This window comes from Anas platyrhynchos, chromosome 14 (assembly GCF_047663525.1).
Source record: "Anas platyrhynchos isolate ZD024472 breed Pekin duck chromosome 14, IASCAAS_PekinDuck_T2T, whole genome shotgun sequence".
Taxonomy (NCBI): Eukaryota; Metazoa; Chordata; class Aves; order Anseriformes; family Anatidae; genus Anas; species Anas platyrhynchos.
Window position 1 is genome coordinate 12,919,292 of NC_092600.1, and position 27,092 is coordinate 12,946,383.

At 53.9% G+C, this 27,092-nt stretch overlaps 2 protein-coding genes across 3 annotated transcripts; one reads left to right on the forward strand and one right to left on the reverse strand.

Moving 5' to 3' along the window:
• Positions 1-1,380: 1,380 nt before the first annotated feature.
• Positions 1,381-15,563, reverse strand: HDAC3 (histone deacetylase 3). Its single transcript, XM_027468331.3, has 15 exons — positions 15,406-15,563; positions 15,227-15,309; positions 10,238-10,380; positions 8,511-8,592; positions 7,952-8,008; positions 7,802-7,857; positions 5,408-5,541; positions 5,047-5,127; positions 4,882-4,955; positions 4,578-4,642; positions 4,109-4,198; positions 3,934-3,992; positions 3,435-3,514; positions 2,868-3,025; positions 1,381-2,587 (listed from the first exon to the last, which is right to left on the reverse strand). The coding sequence occupies exons 1-15, from the start codon at positions 15,458-15,460 to the stop codon at positions 2,518-2,520; spliced, it is 1,287 nt and encodes a 428-aa protein (XP_027324132.3). The 5' UTR covers positions 15,461-15,563; the 3' UTR covers positions 1,381-2,517.
• An 840-nt stretch (positions 15,564-16,403) lies between these two features.
• On the forward strand, positions 16,404-27,088 carry RELL2 (RELT like 2). 2 transcript variants are annotated; one of them, XM_027468333.3, is made up of 8 exons: positions 16,404-18,521; positions 19,031-19,244; positions 20,146-20,211; positions 20,289-20,355; positions 20,678-20,866; positions 24,337-24,868; positions 26,285-26,327; positions 26,495-27,088. In XM_027468333.3, the coding sequence occupies exons 2-7, from the start codon at positions 19,037-19,039 to the stop codon at positions 26,324-26,326; spliced, it is 1,104 nt and encodes a 367-aa protein (XP_027324134.2). In that variant the 5' UTR covers positions 16,404-18,521; positions 19,031-19,036; the 3' UTR covers position 26,327; positions 26,495-27,088. The 2 variants fall into 2 exon arrangements, with proteins under 2 accessions (XP_027324134.2, XP_027324135.2); XM_027468334.3 differs by lacking the exon at positions 16,404-18,521 and adding an exon at positions 18,534-18,686.
• The last annotated feature ends 4 nt before the right edge of the window (positions 27,089-27,092 follow it).

Sequence of the window (27,092 nt, forward strand, 5' to 3'; positions counted from 1 at the left end):
GGTACCACAGTGCTCATCTATTTTGGTATTAGACATGATCCTGAAGGCAAGGTAAGGAATAAAAATAGACCAGCTTAACTATGTGTTCTGAAGAAAATTAGTTTAATTCTATTAATTATAATTGATGATTTTAATAATTATTTTTGATTATTATTTCTAACATCACATAGGCATTTATTCCACGTTTCTTCCAAGGGAGATGCAAATGTTACAAATGCACAGCAGAGCTCAGCTTTTTGCACTGCCCCTTGTTTCTTTATGAGGCAGAACAGCCTCAGGAGCTGGATTTGGGATGGGAAAAAGGAACAGGAGAGCCCAGGTGCTGCAACAGAGAGGCTGGGCCATGACAGGAGCAGGAAAGACTCACCTGAAAGCCTGAGCACACAGCAGCAAACAGGCATCTAACGAAGAGGGGACAATGTGCAAGCTTGCAGCCAGTTAGTGCATGCTTGCAAAGAATGGAAATTGATTACATTGCATTTGATCATCAGCCACATTCAGACGAAGCAAAAATCAAATTGTGCAAAAGTGTTTGAGAGGAGTGGAGATGCAGCAACGAGCAGCTGCTGAGGCTAAAGCAGGCTTCACGAGCAGACCTTACCTGAGCTGGAGGTCCTGCGCTGGGCCACGGTGCACCTCTGTCACTGGAGCTGGCTGAGATCAGCTGAAGCTGCAGCACAAAGCTGGCTGCTGGAGTCTCGGGAGTGGCAGGAGGGAAGCCAGGCTGCTTGCAGGCTCTGGTGAGTCCCTGGTCTCCAGCACCACTGGCCTCTGAGGGCCTGGCATGGGGGAGGCCAAAGCCCTCTGGGCCTCCAGATGGTGTGTGTGGGGTTGCTTACCTACTGCATGCCTGTGACCGTGGGACGAGCCTTTTGCAGGTCACGGCATCGCTGTGCCACCACCTGGCCCCACACAGAGATGAACATTCATGAGCCCACCACCCGCCAGCACAATGGGGATGACGGAGCAATGGGGACATGGCTGCAGGACCAGAAAGAGAGGAACAGCCACTGACATGGGCTGTAGGAATACCATGAGGCAAAGAGCAGCTCTCACAGAGCGTGCAACTCAAAGAATCTGTTTTTAAAGGTGTGTTTTTGAAATGTGAGCTCTGTGGGCACCTTCTTTCTCTGTAACCAGGGGCACAAGCAGGAGCGGTGATGAGACCTCTGGACTGGTCTTTTTACAGGAACCCAGGGCTCTCCTCGCTGCACAGCGGTGCTGAGCACACTGGTGTACACCTCAAGGAGCTCCTCCATTCGTTTTGACAGGTCAGACAGCGTAGGACACCACGCTGCCAGGGACAACGCACACATCTTCAGTCACCGGAGTACTGGAGCCAAAAGGCGCGAGCATTAAACAGACAAATGACAGGTCAGGTAAGAAAAATACTGCCTCTTCATTTAATGTTTAAAGACATCAGTAAACAAACAACAGTATGCACAGTAAGAGGCTAAACCCGTCCCCTCTCCCCAAACAGCACCCTCCAAACCACGACAGGACCAGGTGATAACACGGGAGAAGGAGCAGCAGCAGTCTGGGATTTAGGAAACCTCTGCTGTGTGAAGGCAAGACGACAGGACCTGCAGTAGGCAGCTTCCCTCACCCATGAGCAGAGTGACATCTCCTGGGCAGCCACGAGGGAGTGGCTTGGGTTCCACATCTCTTGCAAACACACAGAAGGGCCACACGTGAATTTGGAAAACAGCTGGAAGCTGCGTTGGAGATGCAAGACGCACCATGTACTGACCTTGGCAACCAAACTGCTGTTCCGCAGTGATTTTAGCCTCTCACAGAATGAGGAAAATGTGGGGGTTAGGTCCAGCTTGGCAAAGTGTTGCAGTACTCATTTGTGAACGCAAAACTGAGTACAGGGGGAAACAAACAAGACTACGCTCTGCATACATTCTTCCACCTTGCTCCAGCAAGCTGCTCCCTGCTCCAGTCACGCTCCTGACCCCTACCCCAGAACTGGCCTTGTCTTCTTGAACGGTTTTCCTTGAGCTGTGGAGCATCAGATGGTCAGAAAGGGGATCGGGAAGCAAGCCTCAGCATAGGCTTCAGAGGACAACTGACTGGGTACCTGAGCAGAGGGCTGGGGAGACTGGGATGCGGCAGGTGTGTTGCTGACGAGAGGCAGAGGTTGAGGCACAAGCTCCAGCTCCCACCTTCTGGCAGAAGCCCACACGGAGTTACAGGAGCTGACTGGGCCGGTGCAGGTCGGGCTCAGCAGCTGCATGGCTGCCAGCCGGCACACGGCACAGATCTGAGCACTACTTGAGTTTCCATTTCCCCGAGCGGTGACAGTTGGAACCGTGACGTGTGGTGGAAAGTAAGGAACACATTTCACTGCTCTCTGCCTTGCAGACAGCAGAAGTCTGCAGTGGTGCTGTTTCTGCTGCCACCGCTTGCAACCAAATACAAAGGGAGGGCTCGCTGGCACCTGTGCAGCCCAGTTAACTGCACCAAGCATCAACGTGGGTCCCCCCCGCAGTCCAGAGTCCCACACCAGAGCCCTCAGATCTCGACATCGCTCTCTTTGTCGTTATCGTGGTCACCATCATAAAACTCGTTGGCAGCTTCAGGCCTAGGGGAAGAGACAATCATCATTAGTGAAGAGCCCTGGCACCCTTGGGGCAAAGAAGAATGCCCACAGGTCTCACTGCACGTTAGAAGATGCCTTGCACCCAAATACCTCAAGAACTGTTTTGTGAGGAGACCACACATTTACAGAGAGGATCCATGGATAAAAACCAGACTCAAAAGTGAGTTTGTATCTGTTCCAGGAAATGGTCTCCAGTACATACTCTACCCATCCCAGCAAGAACTTAAAGGGAATCCCATTTCTCCAGAACAAGAGTTGATACCTGCTGTAGTTTTCCTCAGAGCCTCTTTCCTCTGGATCAGGCTCATCTGTGCGATCGTAGCTGAGCAAGTCAGAAGGGACATCGTGGATCTGCACGCTGGGAGCATGGTTCAACATCTTCAGATTCTCAAATATCGTCTGCCTGATCTGATCCAAGTACTACTTAGAGAAAACAGAGAAGGATCACCACTGTCAGATCTGGTACTTTGCACAGACAGAACTACAGCTGTTAGCACTACAACCTGCCTGCACCACCTATGTGGTGGCCATGAGAAATGCATTTAACAAAAAAGAACTATTTATCAGAGCAGAGGAGGTAAGAGGGTTAATTCAATCACTGAGGCTCCTGCACTTAGAAAACAGTAAGACAATTCAACCATGTTCTCAAATACTTTTGTCCCTTTGAGACTTTCTGACATCGAAGAGGAAAGGCTGTGCTTGCTCTTCATCAGCTTGCTGCTCCCACAATAACCCTTTGCCTGGGTCCCAAGTGGTTTCACAAAAGCATCAACCACAGGGTTTTTGGGTTTACACAGCTGGACACCGCAGCGAGGCTGCGAGCACTCACCTGCCTCGAGTTCTGATTTTCAATCCTCGTACTGACATCAGGGTGAAGGGTGAAGTCTGGAGCGAAGTATTCGAAGTACTCTGCAATGGCACGAGCACAATGGTTAAAGCACAGAGGCGAGGGAGCCAGCCACCAGCTGCAGAGCAGCTGAACTCACTTTCCCACCATGCCAGAGGTGACCAGACCCTAAAAACCACAGTGACGTACAGCTCTGCAGCTGTTCCATACCATTCCTTGCAGAGTCAGCAAGAGTAACACTCAGATCACCCAAGAGGAAGTGAACCACGTTAAATAACACATCACACGCTCAGGGTGTGCCTGCCCAGCAAAGCCTATGAGCAGGAGGTAGAAGGGAACCAGGGTTATCTCTGAGATCAGGAAGCTCTGACACTTGGGCCCTGCTTATCTGTGGTCAACGCAGAATAGAAGTGCTATTTTTTCATCTGACACAACCTACTTTAGCTCAACGAGTGGAGAAAATACAGGAACTCAAACTTACCACTGTACGGGAGCTCTTCACTAATTGCTTCATCTACAAGCAACGATGTTTCATAAGTCCTAAAAACATGAAATAACATGGGCTCAGCCCACAGAAAGCTACACAGTGTATGCAGGGGCAAAGACCACAGCGACTGCTTAACCTGTGACCTTCAACTAGGATGGAAAAGACTCACCAGCACCGTGCCACATTGCGGACTGTGTAACCGCCTCCTCCCAGTACCAGTAAGGGGATGTTGAAGCTCTTCACATACTCCACACATTCCCTGGAAATCCCAAGCAAACATGTCTGAGCTGCTAATTGCAGCACGTGCTCATATCAGAAGTGTCACTGTGTGCTCAAATGCCACCATGGCTCATGTGACACACCTGGGACTCAGGGCTCCTACCCTGGGAAACTGAGCCAGGTGCTACTCTGTGAACTGCTGCTCTTGTACAGAGTCCCACTCTGAGAACCCCTCCCATCACACAAGGGTTTAAAAAAAGAAAAAGACAAAAGAACCCACACAAACCAACAAACCCCAAAAACTGTTGGTGTGGCTGAAGGCCAAAGTCAAGGTCTCACAGCAGAGGACGCTCTGCAGCCCTTCAGACTAAAGGACAGTCTTTCAGCTAACTGCTGTGCCCCTGCCCCGCTGTACTTACCCATGCCCTCTTATACTGAGGTTAAAACAACCCAAACGGTCGCAACCCAGAGAATCAGCACCACACTGGGGAAAAGAAAAAGAACAGCTGAGTTTTGGCTACATAACCACTGCTTTCTGCATCACCATTCTACCCCTCTGCCACCTGCATTCACCAGAGGGACAGAGAGCAGCTTGGCTAGGACACACTACCCCTAACCCCTGTGAACAGCAGGTAACCCAACCAAGAAATGCCCCGCCAACCTACAGCCTCTGGACAGGGGGATGTACATGTGCATCAGAGGCACAGAGGCTCAGTTTCTTACCTGCAGCACTATGCAGGTGGGCTGATAGTAATCTACCACCTGGTTAATGACTGGCTGGAAGAGGTGTTTATAACCTTTGGAGAGAAAGACAGGTTTGTCATGGCTCTGGAGAGAAGGACCAGCACATATCTGGGCAAGGGGGAAAGGCAGGGGACACCTACGTACTTTGGTCATCGATGCCATCTCGTAGCGGCACGTTGAGACAGTAATAACGGCCGCTCTCTGCACCAACTTCATACATGTCCCCTGGCCAAGGAAAGACAGGAGAGTCACAACAGCTCTAAGACTCCAGAGGTGCTGGAACACCAGATCTGGTCTGGGCTGAGACCTCTGAAACCCTAGCTAGAATCCCCCTTTCCTAGAGGCAGCTTTAGCTCTGTTCCTCTCCACTTGCTCCTCCATGCTTTTTCTTCCTCCTTTGCTCCCTGCAGTTGCCATTTTGTGATTTTATACCCCCAGACTCCAGCAGCACCTCTGAAGGACCCTGAAACAAGGCCAGGTTCACGTTATAAAGGAAACTGCATACCTGTGCCAGGGAAGAAGTAGTTCCCGTATTTATGGAACGACACAGTCATGACACGGTCCGTCAAGTAGAAGGCCTCCTGCACACCATCTCCGTGATGGATATCAATATCAATATACAGAACACGTGGGTGGTATCTACAAACAGGAGGAAAAGCAGCTTTATTGTCTGCTCTGCACCCAACCACACTCCTACCCACAAGGCTTAGTATCACTTAGAGCTCAGAAAACCACTGCTGAAGTTTACCTGCAAGCCCACTTGCTAGAACTCATTTTTCCCACCCCAGGTGTATCAAACAGCTTTACATGTTACATTTGTACAGTGTCCACTTAAACACACACCCACTAAAACATTTTCTTCTGATGTGCTTAAAAAAAGATAGCACAGAAGGTTTTCAGATAGAGCCACAGATATCTCAGAAACCACATAAAATCTATTTAAAACATGTGGGGTTAGAAAGCTCTTTGTGTGTGTGTGTGTGTGTGTGTGCGCGTGCCCCCTCCCTGCAAACAATTTTTCAGCTAGTTAATCTTTAAGAGCTCCAAAAATATTTAACTGTATCTGGAACTGAATGTTAAGCTAGCCAAGGAGTGCTTAATGCCTCATTGCACCAACACCACCGGGGTGGACTGCAGAGGCTGCCTTGCTCTGAACGAGGAGCAGGAGCCTGAGGCACAGCTCCTGCAGGCCGTGGAAGTCCAGGCAGAGCCCTGTCACTCCCAAAGGGTAGGGATCAGCTTTGGGGCAACACTGTGAGGATGGCGAGAGGTTGATCAAAAACTACAGGGGTAAGAGAAGCACTGAGCATAGCACGAGTCAGAATGGATGTTCAGACAGAAGGGAAAAGAAGGGTAACTGGACTTAACCAGGCTCCTTTAGCTCAGCCATCCAAACAGGCATGATGTTTACTGGAGGAGAAGCTGTCTGGGTCACAGACAGGGAATGAAGAAAGGGAGATCACCACAAGTAATAGTGTTGGTGTAATGGTCAAAGGTGACATGCAGGTGACAGCATTGGAGACAGGGCCCTAAAGCCATGCCTTGCCCACCAAATCTAGAGCTGCCTGCTCAGCTGCGGAGAACTTCTGCAACATTTCCTTAGGAAATGCTGCATCTGGTCAGTCCCCAAAGAGCAGGGAATTTGACATCCATGCCAAAACCCTACAGGGAGAGATCCAAGAGAACAAGACAACACTGAAACAGAGAGGAGGAGCATGTGGCTCATGCCATCTGTCCACTGGAAGCGTGGCATTCAGTGTATCTGCAGTGACCTAATCATGCTGGCTGATGGCAGTGAGCCGTGCTGATTAGCAAATCAGTACCTCATTACAGCCTCCCAGAGACACAGACCATATAAATTGTCCAGATTTATCCCTAAAGACAAATGATGGCTAAGAGAAAAAGAGGCTACAAGCACCCAGCCTTCACACCCTGGTAAATGGAAGAAGGGACCTCCTAAGAGCAGAGGGACCACAGGGCAGCAAACTGAAGCACGCAACCACCTCCCGCGGAAGTGGTACACTAGAACAGGAAACAAGAGAATAGATATATCATAACCTCCCGTGAGGGGTAACTGGGCTATATTTGGTGCCTCTCATAAATAGGACTCATGTGAGACTAGAAAATAGGTCTGTAGATAAACTGTAAAGACCTGAGGTTCCAAAAACAAAATAGGGAAGACTGGCAGAGAGGAAGAAGGTACAAGAAATGCCAGTACATTCCATAAATCTGACTTGCAAACAAGTAAGCTTGCCACCGGTCACATACTTATTCTCCAGTCAACCCTAAAAAGAACTTTTTCTTTTTAAATTCCATAGCATCTTGTTTCATATTCAGCAATAAACAGGGCATTTGAGAGTATAAAAAAGTTTACAGACTAAGCCAAGAAATTGGAAGTATTTTGGTACCTTTTCCTCTCATTCAAATTTTTGATTTCTAAAAACAAAAGAAGTTCTCTACACACAGCCAAGTGTCCTTTGATCAAACACGTGTTGCCCAAGTCCTGGCTCTTCAGCCAGTCAAGCAAATCAAGACAGATGCAGGCCATTTTATTCTGTCTCCAGTAAGCCACACTTCACATTTACCTACAAAAGGCTCACTGTGGCAAAAACCCTGATTCAGGAGACCCTGGAATGGATATTTCACAGATTGTTAAAGAGTAACAAAGTTTAACTTTTCCCATATCACTTGAGCAGCATACAACAAAACTGGAGTCAGATATTCCAATTCTCAAGACCCCTTCTTGTGCCTAAAGAAGGGATCAGGCCAAGAGATCAAGCTGTTGGCCTCCCTGGACTCTAGAAAGACACAGCCACCAGACAGACAAGGAGAGAGATTCAGCAGAGAAGAGCAGGAAAGCACCATCCCCACCAGTACTGCACGTGCCCCACATCCTTACTTGAGCAGCTCCAGGATGCCAATAACTATGTCATTGACGTAACAAAACCCAGAAGCCTGCAATACAAAGAAAACCAATTCACATTAGAACAGGATCAGCCAAGAACACAGGCTCAAAAAGACAGAGCAGGCTGCAGATTCCCCTTATTACCTCAAACTTTTTGGCATGATGCAGGCCCCCTGCCCAGTTTATCGCAATATCACAGATCTAAGGAAGGAAAAATAAGTTACTTTGAGATGACAGCATGGTAACAACCACCTTGCACCCACTTCCCCAGTCAAAAGGGACTTCAGCCAGCACAGTGCTGTGTCCCACACACACCTTTTTACCCCTTCCTCTACCTATGGAGGCTTTTCCAAAGCTTCATCTTGCTCATTAGCCCACTGTTACAACATGTCCATGCCAAATTAGTTGGGTTCACTGAAGATCCCAGGTTTGTTGTTCTACATTGCTGAGAGTACTTTGTGACTATAATCCTGTAGTATTAATGATCTGTGGCTCCCTCAGGATTAAACATCTACTAAAAGGCTGCTTCTGACAGTACAGGAATGGTCTCAAACTCCACAGTCCTGCAGTGCTAAGAATTTATTCTGCAACACAGCAGTGCTTGCTATGGTGATATACAAAACACATCCATGGGGTTATCCTTAAGCTGATAACCAGTTAGCTTATACCTGTGTTTCAAAGGCAAGCCCATCAGCTCAGTTACCTTGTTGTTCAGCTGCGTTGCTCCCTGCAGGGAGGCTCCAGTATAGCGAGAGCAAAATTCAAAGAGACCTGGAAACACTGGGCTGGAAAAAAATAAAAAGAAAACACAAATTATGATTCAAAAAGAACACTTAATTCCTCCCAGTTTTTCCAGAGCAAAGCCAGGAATAAAATTGTCTAGGGACATTACTTGACCAATAGCAAAACTCACTCTCCATGACAAGGTTAATTTGGGATCATTCTGACCCTGCTTATAACACAAAGTACCAGCAGGTAGAAATCTGACTGCAAACACAATGGTAAACTTAGTGAATCTGATAATGATTACCAAAGCTTCCAAGCCAGTGCAGAAAAGGCTTCCCCTGCCCACAACAAATGCCAGGATCCGCGGACATGTGCCTGGAACTAGGACATGACACGGGAGGAAGGAAGATCACTCCCACACCATGTCCCCACAGGCCCCCTCAGCCTCCCAGCACATCAGGCACAACGCTGCAGAGCCAAACACTGCTCTTAGGGCAGAGCTGAGACACGACCCACTCGAGCACGCAGAGCCAGCCCAGGCACCAGGATCTCTGGGAGAGCATAGGAACAGAGGACATTGAGACCCTGTGTTACACCCTCACAGGCAGCATGTTACAAATGTCATTTGTAGAATGGCCTGGGTTGGAAAGGACCTCACAGATCACCCCGTGCCAACCCCCTGCCACAGGCAGGGATGCCACCCCCCACACCAGGTTGCCCAGGGCCTCATCTAACCTGGCCTTGAACACCTCCAGGGACAGGGCATCCACAGCCTCTCTAGGTAACCTGTTTCAGTGTCTCACCACCCTCTGAGTAAAAAGTTTGCTTCTGACCTCTAATCTAAATCTCCTCTCTTCATTTAAAACTAAAATGAAACTAAAACCATTGGTTTAAAACCATTTAGTTTAAAACCAGTCGTGGACAAGCAACGGCTTAAGAACTGTGGTGTTGTTTTTTTCCTCCTCTATTCTGATAAGATGGTTTCTGATCATCAGAGCAGTGACATTACAGAACAGTCTTCCAATTCCAGCCTAAATATTAAAAACCAGGCTATACTGATACTTTTTTGGGACAACACTGTTCTCTATGTAACATAACTCCTCTTGTGCTTGTACTTAGAGCTTTGCCTTCCAAAGAATACAAAGAACAATCCTATTCTCAGACAGACATTATTTTCCTCAACCTGTCTGCTTCCTCAGTCACCCAGAGAGCCCGTCCACACTTTTCTTTCAAGTTTCATCTCTCATGAACATGAAAGGCTGGATTGAATATTCTCAACAAGATCTCATGTGGTTTTGTACAGAAGCATGAAACTCTCTTCTGTCCTACCTGAAAATCAGGCTCTCAGAGCTGCCTTGAATTTAACATGCACATATAAAGGTAGATGAAAAGAGAGGCAATTATTTTAAAAAATAGCATGCTCAAGGAGAACTGGAAGTTCTGCAAGAACAAGCAGACATACAGTCTGTAACTCAACAAGCTTAGTGTAAATATAGATCTAAAAAGATGGACAGCAAAATCTAAAGAGAAGGGAAATGAATTAAGGAGGTTCTGATAATCTGATGTACTCAGGAGGGTCATACACCTCATTCTGTTTAAAGAAAATAAAAACCAGCACGTGCTATCAGAGCTCTGCAGACCTAAACCCCACAGGATCACTTCAGACTTTCCGGTCCCGGTTCGCAGGAGGCACAGAGCACTCACCAGTCATCACCCACGTTGAAGGCGTTGAGGCTCTTGGTGAACCCCTGCATGTTGTTGGGACTCACTCTCTGCAGGAAGTCTATGTAGTCCTCGGAGTGGAACCGGCACATGTCGTGCTGGGATGCCTGGTACGGCTTGAAAACCTTCAAGACAGAAAGACAAGACTTATTTCCCATTCAAAGCTGTGCTTGCTTTGGCTGCAAGAAGTCCCAGGCTGACAAATGACCCACACGAGGTGGATCTAGAAGTGGGCCAGCACACTGGCTTCCTGACATTCATGTTTATTTAAATGCAGCAAGCTGCTCCACAAAGCCTGTTTGCCTACTGATGTCTATCTTCTGGCCCTAAGAGCGTCTCCTGCCTCTCATAACAACTGCAGCTTTTCCCTTATACTCTCTGATCCCTTCTTTTCACCAACACACCCCCCCAGCCCATGGCTTGCCAGCTAGCAAAAGGAAACAGCTGACTCTAAACTTGAGATTTTTCTTCACTGGGAAGCACTAGTCCCTCATCTGTCACAAAACCCAAACCACCTTGATGTAAGAGGGGTTTCTGTCCCTCCATCGGATCAGCCTGCAGCAGGCTGCTGAGTTCAGAAGTTGTTTGCAGCAGGCTCACGGATAGATGGAACATACGCATAAGCTTTGTTTCCTTTGGAAAGTCAGCAAGAAACAACCATGGAGCTGGGTGGATTCAAACTGAAGTTCTCGTGACAACACGCACTTGCCAGTTTGGCACTTACCACACATACCTCAACATCCAGGAAGTTAAAAGTCAACACCACGTACCCCATAAGAGGAAATCAAAGCTACACTGAAATCAATAAGAGATCTTCGGTGTTTCACAACTTGTCTTAATTAAAAGTGTGCACTTAATAGAACAGTGGGAAGATGAAAATAATATGAAACGAGCTTGTCTCCAGAGGGAAAATGTGTCAGGGCAACTCCCACAGCACGCCTGCTCCCTGTGCTATGCAGGACCCCGCAGAGACCTGCTGATTTTCAGAGGGAAAATAGAGCCTAAGCCACGTAACATCTCCTGTAGTGCACAACTGTACCGACCTGCGCAGCGCAGCGTTTTCCAGACAAATGTGCAGGGTTTGGTGTTTCTCAGAAGCTGCTGCCTGGGACAAGGAGGACAGGATGACACTGCAGCAGCTGAAAGTGGAGGCCAGACCCCCCTCCAGAGACCAGCTCCAGCAGGACCAAAAGCAACACTGAAGAATCGCCATGGAAAAGAAGCCACCCTCACGGGGTATCAAGAGGCTCTCTTGGGCAAGGAAAAGCAGGGACTTGGAATTCAAAGCAGAAAAGGGAGGGGGGGAGGAATAAAAACAAGAAGGAAAGCTTCGAGCCTGACTCAGCTGCTGGCAGGAGAAAGCTGACTCCTTCCCCTCCGTGCCCGTCGCCCACAGGATCCCACCCAGTTTCTGGGGCAGGCCCTGGTGCTCAGCACCCCGCTCTGCCAGCTCAGCACCGGGCTCCCCTGCTTCTGCTGAGTGACCAAGTCACAGCAGCTCTCACAGGGACCCAGACGTGGCACAAGGCAGCAGGAACACGCAGCTGAGGAGCAGGGAAGATACGCAGCTGGGCAGACACTGTCTCTCCTTCAGCAACGCTGAACCCTAAGGATCTGTTCACCACAGCCATAAATAAGCTGGGAAGAGGCAAACCCCACTTCAGCTACCTCGACAAAACAGCGGCCTCTTGCTTGAAGAAGGCAGATAATGATGCAACCATAACACGAAGTCAACAGGGCCTTTTATAGGCACAGCCAGCCAATAATCCCCTGCTTTTATTTGCTTGTCACTCTGCCAGCTGCTGACTGCTCAGGATGAAGTTTCCTCTGCGGTCTGCAGCTTCGTGATGACATTTTGTGGAAAATATACCAAAAAAAAACTTTTCAAGGCTAAAAACACAGCGAAGTGCACAGCCCTGCCTACTGCCTCATGCAGACAGGGACCTGACACAGCAGTGCCATGACAAAACATGTTTTTTGTCATTTCTGCAGGAAAAAAAAATTGAGAGAAGCTACTCATACATGTTCATACATTTGCAGTAAACATCTGAAAGCTAAATTCTGCCAAGATCTCGCACGCTCTGAGCTCACTCCAGCCAGATCTTCCCCAGGAGCACAGCAGGAACAGGGCGATTTTCTGTTGTTTCAGTGGTCTCAAGTGTTGGTACCCAGGCAAGACAGGAGAGAGCAGTTTGATTAAAAGGCAGAGATGCATCTGAGAAAAAAAGAAAAAGGGAAGGGGGAACAGACAGAAGCATCCAAGGTTGGAAAGAGAAAGAAGACCAGCCCCTGCCAAGGCAGGAGACAGAGACAAGAAAATCAAAGGGAAAGGCAAGTTGGGTGACAAAGGCCAGGAGCTGGGAAGAGATCAGATAGGACAGGGGACACAAAGGATCAGAAAGCAAGACAGGGAAAGCTAAATACAGAAGGTGCTGCATCCTGCCAGCACATGAAGTGGGGACTGGCTTCCCAATGCTTTTACTTCAGCCAGCAGGCACCGGGAAATCATCTCGCACCAGGCTGGACCCTACAGAGGACACAACACTCAGCAGCCACAGGTTACTACACCTGTAAAAGCTCCTATGAGGGCAGCCAAAAAATCCAAAGGATGTGATGTTACCAGATATCAAGCTACTGGAATTGTATAAATTCCAACAGGGAGCTTTTTAAAAAAATAAATGTTTAAGCATAACAAATTAATTTCACTGGTCCATTTTAACATCTCCTTTTAAAAACTGGTATTGTGTGTTAATTTGGGGACAGCTCATTTTCTGTTTCCTGCCGGGTCTCTCAGCATAGAGAATGGAGGAGCTTGAGTTTGAGCCTGCTCCAAATGCCAGGCACTGGTATTGGTTTGGCTGCTCACACTTTGCCACGAAAAAAAAAAGAGCAGGAAAACTGCATTGCTATCATACCTGCAAGAATTTTGTACTGTGCCCTGCCTCATATCCTGCAGAAGACACTGCAAACACGCCGGAGTGCGATGTGCCAGAATCTCCACTGCTTTCTTGTGCTCACAGTAACACAGCTTCAATCCAACATCACCCGATTCTCAAGAGCTTGGCCAGTGTCCCTTAAGGACAGCCCTGCTCTGCAGTCATAAATAAATATGTAGCCAGGTCCCTGAAAGCACAGCAGGAGCTGGCTAGTGGTGCTTAGCTTCTGATGCTGGGGACGAGGGAACCTGGGAGCTGCCTGGCCTAGCTGGAGACTGCTGTTTGCACAGAGCTGTGGCAAAGAAATGCGCAGCCACGGGGTTTTTACAGTGGCTCACGAGCTGCCCCTAAAGCAGGCTGCAAACCTGAGAACACATCCCGGAGCCTGACCAGGCTTTCTTCTTCACAGCTTTAGAGGAAGTCCTGATTATTTTTGCTTTATCAGTGACTTGTAATTGCCTACAATCATTTTGAGAATGCCTGAATCAGCATAACCCTCTGGTCACCCAGCTCAGGCACAAGCAATGGGGGAAGCTGGAGTGCCCCAGGGACCAGAGCCCGACTGTGCAAGGAACACTGCTGGGATGCAGGAACAGAGGGGAAGGAGCAACACCCCTGGTTTTACACCCTGTGTGCTAACCATGAGTGATGATGCCAGTGACAGAAGTGCTCTTTGCTTCTTTTAATGAGGTAATTCCCCTGAGAGGACACCATACACACAGACATACGGGGGCCTGGAGCTGCAGTGCAGTGCTAGGGTACGGTGCTGCCCCAGAGCACATCAGGCAGATTTCAGGCTTTGGGGACAGCAGGCAGCATGCAGACCTTGCCTCACACACAGACACTGTGACCTGGGTGCCGGAACTGTGCTGGCTGTCACAGGAATCCTGTCCCAAAGCAGTCTGGAAGCCATCCTGCAGTACTGAAGGTGAGAATAAGCTGCCCTAGGACTAAACAAGCTGTCCCAAATCACACAGCATCTGCAGACGGCAAATTCTGCAGGTCAAAGTGTGCAGCAGCCATCTCAGAAGCAATGGACAGACACGTGCCTCTCACCAGCCCTGCCTTGGTGCTGCAAGGCGCTATGCCGCATGCCCCGTGCTGGAAGAGTGGGCAGCAAAAGGAACAGGGCTTTGGAAGGGAAGGGGCTCAGTTCAGCTCCACTTGCACTAGTGAAATAAAATATTTCACAACAGGGGTACCACATATTCATCCTGATATTCTATTATTCCCAAACTAATCCTGTTCTTCAAACACGTGAAAATTTAATTTTTCTTTCTGGTCATTACTAAACACTACTCATATTTTATCAGGTCAGAATTCAGGAAGAGACCATCTTTCTAACAGTGACACCAGGAACGCACTGGCCTAGACTGGGGGAACTGGGTGCTCAGTAAGGACTGTGAATATTGCTTATTAGGCATAAGACAGGATTAATGAACCCCATTTGGGCACCAAGATGAACCGGCTAGCCTCCTGAGGAGCTTTTTTCAGCTTCACCAGTTATGCTCACACAGTGCTGGCCAAGCAGCTGCAACTATGGGTGCTTCAGGTCCAGCATTGCCGCTCCAGCCCCAGTCAGAGCACCGTGAGCAGAGGCTGCACAGGAGGCTGCCATCCCACAGCGACACAGCAAAACAGCACATTAGGGACTGGGGGGCACCTTGAAAGACCACCTGGTGCGATTTCCCCGATGGGGCAGGCACACCTGGACCAGGCCATGCAGGAACACGCCCAGGCTTGGGATATCTTCAGCGAGGGAGCCCACACAGCCCCTGAGCAACCTGTCCCATGTTCCATCACCCTCATCACGAAAATATTTCTTGTTATATTTAAACAGAGCCCCCTGTGCTACCCACCGCCCCTTACCCTGCCACAGGCTGCCCCCCAGGAGGGCCTGCCTCTCCCCAACCCCTCCCCCTTTCAACAACTACAAACATCAATCACTGTTTACATCAATTACAAGCAACATATCGCTTATACTAATTATAAAATTAACTATTCTTTATATTTACGCCCCCCCAGCCCCGCTCACGATCATCTTCTTGTAGAGGCCGTAGTGCAGCACCAGGCTGTGGGTGAGCGCCAGGCGGTGCGGCTTCATGGGGTGCCCGGCTCCTGCAACCACAGCGACAAGAGGGGGGGGTCAGGGGGTGCTCACCGGGGGTCCCGGGGGTCCCACCGCCCCCTCCCGGTCCCGCCCCCCCCCCGCACCGTAGTGGAAGTTGCCGACATCGGGGTCGTAGAAGTAGGCCACGGTTTTCGCCATGGCCGCCGCGCGCGCCCCGCTACGTCATGGCGCCGCTCCGTCATCGCGCCGCGCTGTGCGGCACAGCCCGCCCCAGGGGAGGGGCCGGCCCCCAGTCAGCGCCAGTTAACTCCCAGTTAGCTCCCAGTTACCTCCAGTTACCTCACACTTACCTCACACTTACCCTCCAGTTGCTCGCAGCTGCCCCCAGTTACCTCCCCGTTGCCCCAACCTGCTTCCAGTCATCTCCCAGTTGCTTCCAGTTAACCCCACAACTGCCCCCCAGTTGCCACCAGTCGCTCCCAGCTATCTCCCAGCTGCCCCCCAGTTACCCCCAGATGCTCCCAGTTATCTCCCAGCTGCACCCAGGTGCCTTGCAGCTGCCTCCACTTACTCCCCAGTTGCTTCCCATTTGCTCCCAGTTACCCCCAGCTGTTTCCAGTTACCCCCAGCTACTCCCAATTACCCCCTAGCTGCCCCCAATTACCCTCCAGCTGCTCCCAATTACCCCCCAGCTGCCCCCAGTTACCCCCAGCTACTCCAAATTACACCCAGCTGCCCCCAATTACCCTCAGATGCCCCCAATTACCCCCCAGCTGCCCCCAGTTACCCCCCCAGCTGCTCCCAGTTACCCCAGCTGCTCCCAATTACCCCCCAGCTGCCCCCAGTTACCCCCTAGCTACCCCAAGCTACTCCCAGGTACTTCCAATTACCCCCCAGCTGCTCCCAGTTACCCCCCAGCTGCCCCCAGTTATCCCCAGATACCCCCAGTTACTCCCAGGTGCTTCCAATCACCCACCAGTCACTCTCAGTTACCCCCATCAGCTCCCAGTTACCCCCAACTGCCCACTGTTTCCCACCATCAGCTCCCAGTTACCTCCTACCCACCCCCAGTTAGCTCCCAGCTGCTCCCAGTATCCCCCCCCCCCCATATCCCCTTTCTCCCCTGCCCCTTGCCCAGCCGCGGGCGCTGGCAGGACGGGGTGCAGGGACACAGCCGTGGGGCACAGGGGACGTGCTGTGACACCCGTCCCACCCCTGGTATCCCCGGGATAAAGCTCATGGGGCCGCCCCCGCTGGCACCTCAAGGTGCGGGGGGCAGATAACGCCCGGATGGGCCCACGGGGCTGCTCGGGTGTCACGGCGGCAGCATGGGGGGGGGCTCAGGCCCCAGAAATGAAAACACCCTCATTTTAAAGGCCACTGACGTGCCAGTGACATCTGGAAATCTTACAGGGGGGTGAAGATTGGGCAAAGCATCTGGCAAGAGTTGGTTTTGGCCGTAGCGTTTTTATAGAAATTATGGCAATTTCTGCACTGAGTGTTGCAGCAGAGACCCCAGGAGGAGCCTGCCTGTGGGATTTCCACACCAGTCCCCGTTAGCTGCCACAGGGACGCCGAGCACGGTGCAGACGTGTGGTGTCCTGGGGGCTGCCACCCCGCTGTGGTGAGAGCAGGGGACAAGGGGGCACGGTGATGGGCTGGGACTGGGGAAGAGCTGCTGGAATTTCCCAGAGGGGACCAGAGCCTCCAGCTTCAAAGCCTCGAAGGCTTCTGAAGGGAACAGGCAGGGGTGGGGGATGCAGCTCCACAGGGATGCAGCAGCTCCACGGGGATGTTGCTACCAGGGCCACCACACCATGCCCCAGTGCTGCCCTATAACTGTTGGTGGGAGGAAGGACGGATGGGAGGAGAAACACCATGGGCTGGGAGTACCCTGCAAGGAGCCAGGCAGGAGCAGAGCCCCGCTTCCACCTCCTCCTCCCCATGCAGGGTGGCCCTGGCTGTGGGAAGGGGGATGGCAGGACCGGAGCTTGTTTCCGTCCCCTGTAGGATTGCCACGCAGAAATGCACCGGGTGGGTGGAAGCGCCGGGGAGCAGAAAGGGATTTATTGTGCGGGACAGCGTGGGTGTGAGAGCAGAAGGCGTCAGCCTCACCCCAGGGCTCGGGAGTTGTGAGGAGCCCCTCTTTGACCACGGAGCAAACCCCTGTTAACATCCTGACAGCAGATTGTGCGATGCTGTGGCTCGTCGCAGCGTGCTGGACCAGCAGCAGGAGCCCTCTCCTGTCCCACTGCCCGTGGTCTTCTCCTGCCGTGGCTGCTCTGCCTCCATCCCAGCCTGTCTCCCTGCCGGGACAGCACGCAGGAGGGTGGCACCTAAAACATGGTGACCCCGTGAAGTCACGGGGGTGGAGGAGGGTCCTGGGCTCCTTGTGGCCACTGCCAGGACTCTCCTGGCCACTTTTGGATGGGGACGGGAGCTGTCAGGGTGGCACAGCCGGTGGATAGGTTATGGGTTTCCTCACCTGTACCCAACCTCACGGGCTGGTTCAGCTGTCCTTGAGCTGGAGGAGGCTCGGTGGTGGTGGGACAGGAGGGTCAGTGTCACCAGGGCTTGCAGAGGTGACATGTGCTTTTGGGGTGGAGGACCAGCACTGGTCAAAGGACCCAGACGCTTCATGTGCTGCAGCAATGTTGATTTGGGTAAAGCCTCCTGGAGTGAGGATAGAGGAGGAGGAGATCGTGGCACTGCCACGGCTGGGGATGTTGAACAGCTCGGTCCTTTTTTGGGGAAGGAGGGAGTGCCAGTGTCCCTGGTGTGGGGTATTGGGGTGTGGGGGCTCCTTTGCCACGCTCCCACTGGTGCAGATAAACACACCTCACCCCCGTGCCGAGACCCCTTCCACCCTGCTCCCCCCAAAAACTGCCCAAAAAGGATGGTGCTAGGGAAGCTGGGCTGCCCGGACAGAGCTGGGGTGATGTGAGGCTGCCCCGGGGCAGGGAGCAGCGCGCCAGCACCCGGCGTTCCCGTTTGCCCCTTGCTGCAGCTGCCAGCAGCATTTCCCTGAGCTCCCCTGCAGCCTGCCCCCGCCGCAGCCGCTTCGGAGAGCTCGAGCTGAGGACAAGCGGGTGCTTTGCCTGGCAGGCGCTGCCTCGGCAGGCAGAAGCCGCTTGGCTCCTTCCCGAGGAAGCCAGGGCAGCGGAGGATGCTCGCGGCGGTCCCCAGCCGCAGGGATGCGGGGTTGCTAGGAGGCAGGTGAAGGTGACGGGGACAGCGTTGCGGAGCACCGCAGGCCCAGGTACCGCCGCAGCCCTGCTGCGGGGACGGGGATGGGGACAGGAGGGCCCCTGGAGCCCCCGCGCAGAGCAGGCGGCGGCGGCGGAGGGAAGGAGCTGCGGGGGGACCGGTGGAGGATGCGGGAGCTGGCGGCTGGCTCGGCCCTTCGCCGCCACCGCTCCCTGCCGTGAGTAGCCAGAGGGGCGAGGGGCTCCGGCAAGGGCGATGCTGGGGGCCCTGTGTCCTTGGGGTGCTGCCTGCAGCGGGGCGGGGGGGGCGATGCAGCAGCCTCCGGGCTGGTGCCGCTGCTGCCCTTGGGATGCTTCGGCGGCTGTGATGTGTCCTTGGGAAACCGCGCTGGGCCGGCCATGGCGGGGCCGGGGATGAGCCCTCATCCCGAGCTGGGAGCTGGGTCTAACCCAGTAGGGCCTGGCGGCAGCGCAGAGTACACAAGGAGGAAGAGGAGGAAGAAGAGGAGGAGGCGCAGGGAGCCTGCTGGGGGTCTCCGAGCTGCCTTCCCCCTTCTCCTAGATCCGCATGTCCGACCAGAGCAGCAGCGATGATGGGGAGTCCGACCCCCAGCACAGCCTGTCCATGGTCTTCCTCCTCGTCCTCGTCTTCTTCATCATGGGGCTGGTAGGATTCCTGATCTGCCATGTCCTGAAGAAGAAGGGCTACCGCTGCCGGACTTTCCGGGACGAGCTCGACCCAGATAACAAGGACGTGCTGGCGGAGCTCCAGGCCAGTGAGTACGGGCAGCGGGGTGCCGGGGGGCTGCAGCGATGCCCTTTGGTGCTCCTTAAATTCAGCCCTCGGGTATGGGCTGGGGGTGGCCGGGGACCCTGTGGTGGGACGTGGTGCCCACCCTTTTTCCCAGGGCCTGTCCCTACCACATGCTCGCAGAGTCCGTGCAGCCCCGAGCTGTGCCCCATGGGCACATGCCAGAGCTCGCGGCTTGAGTTGGCTGGGCACGAAGACACTGTGTGAAGTTTCCAGGTTGGCTTTGCCTGCGGGAGATGCCACAGCCCAGGGAAACATCTCTGTGGGCTTCCAGGAGTGCAGCAGTGGCCACTGACCATGCTGTGCAGGGCAGCTGCCCACCAGACTTCAGCCAAGCCCCCTGCCCCCTCAAAGCAGGTTGTGATGAATGCTGGCAGTGGGTGCCACAACAGGGCAGACATCCAGCCAAGTTTCCCCAGCACACTCCTTTAAGCTTCTAACGCTCTATCTCGGGGACTTTCTCCATCAGAGGTGGTTTCTATGTATTTAGCAAGCCCCCCGTGGGTCTCTTGGCTGTGAACTTGTCCCGTTTACCCTTGGAGGCCTTTAGCACCGCAGCATCCTGAAGGTGGCAGCCCCAGGGCTGAACTGTCCTCATGAGGAGCCTCCTCTTGGAGCCTGTTCCAAACCTGCTACCCACTCGTGTCCTTGGATGCTCCCCAGAAGGAGCAACGTGCCCCCACCTCGCTGCACCACTGACTGCCATTTCAGCCCCCCTCCTTTCCAGGGTGGAGCTCTGGAGTTCCTCAGGTTCCTCCTGCAGCCGTGGGGACTTGCAGCTCCTCGGGACTCTGTTGGCACTCACAGCTCCTGCTGAGCTGGGCCTCCCAGCCCCACGCCCTCAGTGCCATGTTTTCTCCTTTCAGATGAAGAGGAAGAGCTGAACGAGGACACCGTGGAGAAGATTGTGAGATGCATCATCCAAAATGAAGGTGAGAGTTTCCTTGGGCTGGCTCAGAGCCTTGCTGACAGCTTTGGCTGACACGCTGCCTTTTTGCTCTCTCTCCAGCCAATGCAGAGGCCCTCAAGGAGATGCTGGGGGACAATGAAGGGGACATCCCATTGCCAGTGCCCAGGTGAGGGAAGCCAATTCCAGCTTGTGGCTCTTCCACAGTAAGGGAGAAGCAACGGCTGGGCATCACCTGGGTCCTCAGACTCTGCACCCAGCCCCTTCCCATGTCGGCAGCTTCTTACAAAGCATCTTCCCAACAAGAAGTCCCTCTCCCCTGGGACACGGGGGTTGTGAGGACTGCTTCACTTCTTTGCCAACAGAAGTTGCCCTCATAGGAGGTCCCCTCAGGAACTGCTGCTTTTCAGGGCTTGCCGTGCTCAGGCTGCACCAGGGTAGGGAAGGCTCCTTCAGATATCACGACCTGTCACGTCCTTTTCCTCTTGCAGCCTTTGTCCCCACCGCAACAGCCAGGACGGGGGCCCACCACACCACCACACGGTGCATCTGGGCTCCACGCAGGCCCCCTGCATCCACTGCAGCAAGAGGAAGAGGCACCCGCTGCACCGGCAAGGAAGGTCCAAGGATGGCAAAGGCAGGATGCATCCCGGAGAGACCACCGTCTTCTCAGTGGGCAGGTACTGGAACGAGCCTTGCTCTGATGGAGCAAGAATTACAGAGAGACTTCTCAGTTTCCCTTCCCCACTTACCCTGTGCCAGATATCCCTTGCTCAAGCCACGTGCCACGTGCCTCCTGCACCTCCAAATTCCCATGGTGTGCAGCAGGCCGTGACGCATGGGTGCCTTTCCCCTTCCTTCTCCACAAGGTGACTCAGGCCTAGGTTGCTCTGCTGACTCAGAACCAGGCAGAGCCCCAAATCCATGTCCCTTCAAAGCCTGCTGTCCCACCTACATGTGACTTGGGGTCCTTCTTGCTGTAGGGGCAGTGGCCCCAGATTTTAGGGATCTCGTGAGGAGAGGGAGGAGGTGACACAGGTCCCTGTTGCAAGTTGCCACCATCAGAATGAAAGAGTGGCTATTCTCCTCCAGGTCTTTGCCTGCAATGATGACTGTAATCAGATGCTGTGGGAGGAATATGAGAGCAGGGGAGTGTACTTGACACTTCCCACAAAGAGTCTCCCAGGCCCCATCTGTTCTCACCTCAAGGGACTCCCAGAGCTGCCTGTGGTCTCTGAGCAGTCATCAACCTTTGATACAATCTGCGACCCTGCCCAGGTTGCCCCATTCCCCAGCAGAAAGGTCTGGTCCTGCTATGGTGACGATGAGCCAGATGGGGCATTGGGAGGAGTTGTTTTCACCATCGGAGCCAGAAATCTCAGGGAGGTGAATTGGGAGCTTTTATGGGGAGCTGGTAAAGGAGAGGACCTCCCCGTGCCAAGCTCTGGCTGAGATCACCCCTTTCTGCAGGAGGAAAGCTTTTGGCTTCCTATGGGCTGGTTGCTGCCAGCTGTCCTTGGTGTCAGAGCTGGTGGTTGGTAAGCCAGATCTCTGCACAGCTGCGTGTTCACGGCTAATCTTCCTTGGCTGGAGCCCAGCTCCTTCTGCTCCTCTGTGTCCTTCACCCATGTCTTCTCAGTCTCCTCTCACTCAGCTCTGTGTGCCTGGAGAAGATGGTCCCCTCCTAAACGTGCCTTCCCTCACATCCCAATTTTCTTTCCTTATCCTTGTTAAGGTCCCATGTCACGTATGCCTTTTCCAAGGTTATATGTTAGAAGTTTCCACTTCCTGAATCTCCTTGGTATGAGGTCCAACTGCTAAGGGGCCTGTGTGTCCGTGAGGTACAAAACTACCTTCAAATTCTGGCTCGTGTTTCCCAGCTGGCCTCTCTGCTCTTCCAGTTCCCTGATGACTTTTCAGGGAGTGCCCTTGCTGCGTCTTGCTATGAGTATCCTGATTGCACAAGCCACCTTGATTCATGACCACACACAAAAACTCCACTTTAACCTGCTTCTCTTTGCAGCCCTCAGATCTTGTTCATCCATTTTTGGCTGTCGCTTTTGCCTTGGAGACAGAGGCTGGGAGTCCGATCCCCTTTCCTATTGACCAGGTCTGGTGTGGTCGGAGTGGGTCCACAGAGGCTGTCAGGGGCTGGAGCACGCGGTGTGTGAGGAGCTGCTGAGGGCATGGGGTTTGTTTGGCTTGGAGAGGTCTAGCAGGGATCTAATTGCTTTGAAACCACTCAGAGGGATGAGGGGAATTTAAGTGAAGATGGAGCTAGACTCCTCTCCGAGATGCACCAAGAAGGGCAAGAGACAGCAGCTGCAAGTTGTACCTAGAGAAATCTGGATGAGGCGCAAAGAGGAAGCATTGTGCCCGTGAATTGTGCTGCCCCGTGGCCTCAAGCCATTGTCATCCTTGAGGATCTCCAAACCCAGCTGGAGAGGTTTTGGAGAGCCCCGAGCAGCCTGACCAAAGGTGGAAGATGGCTCCATCTTGAGCAGAGGGTTGTACCAGAGGCCTTTCCCACCTAAACTGTCCTCTAATTCTGCAGTATTCAGGTTTAAATGATCTGTACTCTCATATTATTGAATAATTTACCATCTATTTTAGGGCTTTCCTAAACCTTTCATCTTTGCCATCACTACCATGCTAATGAGCGGCCACATCAGAGGAGCCTTCCCTCACCACATACCAACCTGCCAGCGGCGGAGCTCGTCTGCAGCCCATCCACATCTCACAGAGGTCTCATCCCTGGCTCGCTCCACCGCAGCACATCGTGTCCTGTTGGATCAAGTGCCCTAGCCGTGCTGACTGGGCAGACACTAAAACGCTCCTGCCCTTTTCCTCATCATCTGGAGGGAGGTTTTTCTTGTGTCCTCTCCAGCCTGAATCCTGCCTCCTCCTCTGAGTGCATCCCCGTCTCCTTCAGGCTGACACTGCTCAAAGGTGTTACTGAGAAATGATCCCATCATTTCTGCCTCCTCCTGGTCCCTTTCTGGGACTGGAACATTCTGTGGCCTTCTTGTATCACTGTGCTGGTGCCCTGTCTCCAGATACCTGGATAGACCTCAAAGGTCACATTTGCTGTGGCTCGGCCCAACCCCAGCAGTCCTCTGGGAACATCATGCTGAGCTGGAGCATTTTCCTTCTCAACCCTTCCAATTTATGAGCAGCGTTTCAAGCTGTGATGCTGAGGAGTCTGTATTGCCTACCCTGGTGATGTTATTTACGGTTCTGGCCACCTGGTGCTCTGGCCATCTGCTGAGGCCTGCGCTGCCTCTGTCTGGAGCTCCCCTGTGCTTGAAGAGGGCTTAAGAACTACCACTGGGTAACCCGAATATCTTCTTGAAGTCACATTTCTCGTTGCTGTCCTCTGCTTGCTGACCTGTCCTTCCTTGCTCCTGACACAGGACCACTGGAGGTCTCCTCCACTCACTCGCTCTGGCAGCTCATCCTGGATCTGTTCTTTCTTGGACCCTCCTTCTCAGCGTCCTCCTTCGGGATGACCATTAGCTTTACATTCAGGTCTTGCTCTTCTTTCAGCCCCAGCAGCACTTTAGCCTCGCTGCTGGCACCATTTTGCCCTGCCTGCTGCTGACACACAGCCGAGCCCCAGCGGTGCCGGGGTCTTCTGGGCCCAAATCCCCCACGGTGTGTCCAGGGCTCTGCATGGGGGCACCAGCTCACTGGGGAAGATGTCCCTTCTGCTGGTCCAGCCGTGGCGTGCAGTGCTTACACGGAGGATCAGCCCAAAATGCACCAAATCCACATCCAAGGCTCTGCACAAGCCCCTCTTTGGCCAGGCTGCATCTCAGGGCTGTCACCCGTAGTGCTGCAGGATGACAAACCATCAGGACTGGCACCAATGTCTGGATTGGCCTTTTCATCCTTCTCTTTACCAGCACTTTGTACTGGATCTGCTTTCTGCAGAAAATTAAGGAAATTTTGGGGTGAGGAAATGGGGTGAGGTGGCCAGGGCATGGCTGGGGTGGGTGTCAGTGCTGAACATGTCTGAGGGTTTGGAGATCAGCATGGGTCGGCAACAAAGAGAGAGGATCCCAAGTTGGAAGCAAGCTGGAAATTGTGTTGGGAAGAAAACAGTGGGAGAACGGAGGGAAGAGCTTTTGACCTGCCCGTCCCGTTGCAGGTTTCGTGTCACGCACATCGGGAAGAAGCCCACCTTCCCCGAGCCGCAGGACGGCGCCCAGCCCGACGGCAGCAGGGAGCTGAGCACGGAGGAGCTGGAGCACAGCAGCGAGCGGCTGCGGAGGGAGCGGGCTCGCAACGGGACTGTCCCCACGGGTGGCCTGGAGAACGGGGCCGTCCAGGGGGGAGCAAAAAGCACGGAGCTGAGCCGCTCCAGCACCCCAGCTCCAAACACGCCCGGCAGCCGGGACGGCAGAGCGGCGGGCAGGGTGGGCAGCTCTCCCGGCAGCACAAGTCACCAGCGGAGGCACCCGAGCCGTCGGGATCTGGGAGGGTCGAGCCCCAGCATCCCGGGGCTGCTGGGGCAGGAAGGAGGGCAGAGGGGCAGCATCTGCCAGGAGGAGGCCGGACTGGGGTCAGCAGATGAGGTGTCGGATATTCACGGGAGCCTGAGCCTACACGAAGGGGCGGAGGAGCTGGGAAGGGAGGAGAGCAGCAGAAGACAGCCCGCAGCGGAGGCCATGGGGCAGCAGGTGGGTTCCTCCTCTTCCTCATCCCCTGATGGTCGTCTGGGTTGGAGGGGCTGATCCAAACTGAAATCCACCCTCTTTCAGTTTAAAACCATTGCCCCTCATCCCGTCACTACAAGCCCTAGGACAAGGTCTTCCTCCGTCTTTCTTGGGACCCCCTTTATACATGGGAAGGCCACAACGAGGTCTACTGGAGGCTCCTCTTTTCCACACAGCAGCGTGAGCCCCGCTGCAGGGACCGAGGAGCCGGGGCTGGCTGCGGTGTGGGACCTGCTCCATGTCCCGCACACCCTGCTCCCTTTCCCTAGCTGGATTTTCCCATCCTTTTTCTAACGCCTAATGGCAAAGAGGGGTGCTCTCGTTCCACGGACACCCTCTGAGCGCTTCTAATGGGATGGGTCTGAGGAGACGTGACTTCTCCCTGGGAAGTCACCTTCTCCTCTGCACAGGGCTTATTCTCCCTCGGGGCTCACCGCAGCCAGCAGCATACAGGCAGGGCAAGATGCCCCCAGGAGCCCTTCTGGCCTTGATTGAAGCCTGGGAAGGGGTGAAGCCACCAGGCTGGGGCTTGGTTGTTCTTCCCACCTTGGTGCTTGGAGCAGGGAGCAGCACCTGGGCAGCTCCCAGCCTCCCCACCTGACACCCTGCTGGAGCTGCTAGCGAGCTCTGGGCAGCACTGGTGAAGAGATGGGGTGCTTGGACCCCAGTGGGCTAGCCCGCTCCCCGTTGCTGCTAGAGGAGGAGGAAAACAAAGGGTTTGGGGAAAGAACCTGTGCGTCTCAGTGCTGGGGACTTGTCCCAGGGCTGGGAGCCTGCTTGAAGGAAGGAGGATGGACATGAATGTGGAAAGCCTAAGGAAGCCCCTTAGGAGGGGCTGATGGGCTGCAGCCTTCTTTCAGAGACCTCTCCAGAGGACTGCAGAGGCAGCAGGAGGTCCTCCTTCCTCCAGTGGCCCATCACACAGCCCTTTCCTCCTGCTCATCTTCCCTTTGGTTCACCATTGAGGAGAGCAGGGAAGGGGCAGGGAGGACAAAGCAGAAGGTTGAGATGTGGGGCAGGAGAAGCACGGACAGCCCTGGGCACAGCCAAGCACCCAGCCCTGGGGCTGCTCCACTGGGCATTGTGGTGTTGCTTTGGCACAATCAGGGACACGTGGCCACAGGGAGGACAGCGATGGGACATCAATGAGATGTTGGCCACCAAGCTCTGGAGCTGCTCAGCAGCTACCCTGTCCCTTAGGTCCCTGCCAGGGCCACCCTGAGAGCTGTTATCTGCTGCCTGGCACGTCCTGCAGGCAGCAGAAAGGCAGAGAAATGGGAATGGGGCTGTAAGTCAGCGGGGTCACAGCCACCAGCTCCTGGGTCCCCCAGGTCCCCCCAGGAGCACTGCCTGACGCCTGCATCTCTCCCCCTCCCGCAGGAGCCCAGCACCATGGTACAGGACCGAGGAGCCACCGTGTGACGTGAGTGCTCGTCCCCAGCCCCAAGTCCAGGTCCTGGGGTGGGGCAGGGGGGCACGGCTGCAGAGAGGGGCTGAGCGGTGCAGAGCGCCCATCTACCTGCGGGGGGTACCCGGCTGGCCACCGCGGTGGCCGTGGGCCAGCCCCATCCCACTTCTCTCTCCCCGCAGCTCCTCTCCACTCCCGGCCACAGCAGCCGACGGGAGGGACGGGGCCCCTGGCCCCACACCGGGCTGGGGGCTCTGCCGCGGGGGGCAGCTGGCCCCAACCCCAGCCCCAGCCTGAGCGAGCAGCTTGGCATGGCCAGAGCGACGCGCGGACATTACAGACCTCATCCCATCAGCAATAGTTACCCAACTCCCACCCACCACCAACAACCCCCCACCCCGGGGGTCCCCCCAGCCTGGCACAAGTGGGGATTCCCCCTCCCCCAGCACCCTGCTGCCACCTGGTCCCCGCACCCCCCAGAAGGATGCTGTAGGGATGCTGCAGGGGCAGTGGCACCAGCTCGAGACCCCCGCACCCCCCAACTCACCGCAGAGCACAGCCCCGGCGGTGCCACCGAGCAGGACGCGGCGCAGCACCCGCCGGCACAAAGCCCCCATCGCCACTGGGGAGGGACTGCGCAGCGCCCGGGGGACGCTGATGGAGATGGGAGCCTCCAGCCCTGCCCTGGCACAGGGCAACCCGGCCCCCAAGGCGAGCTTTGGTGTTAAAGTGCACTGTAAATAGATGAGCTAAAACCATTAAAGCTGCTGAACACAGCGG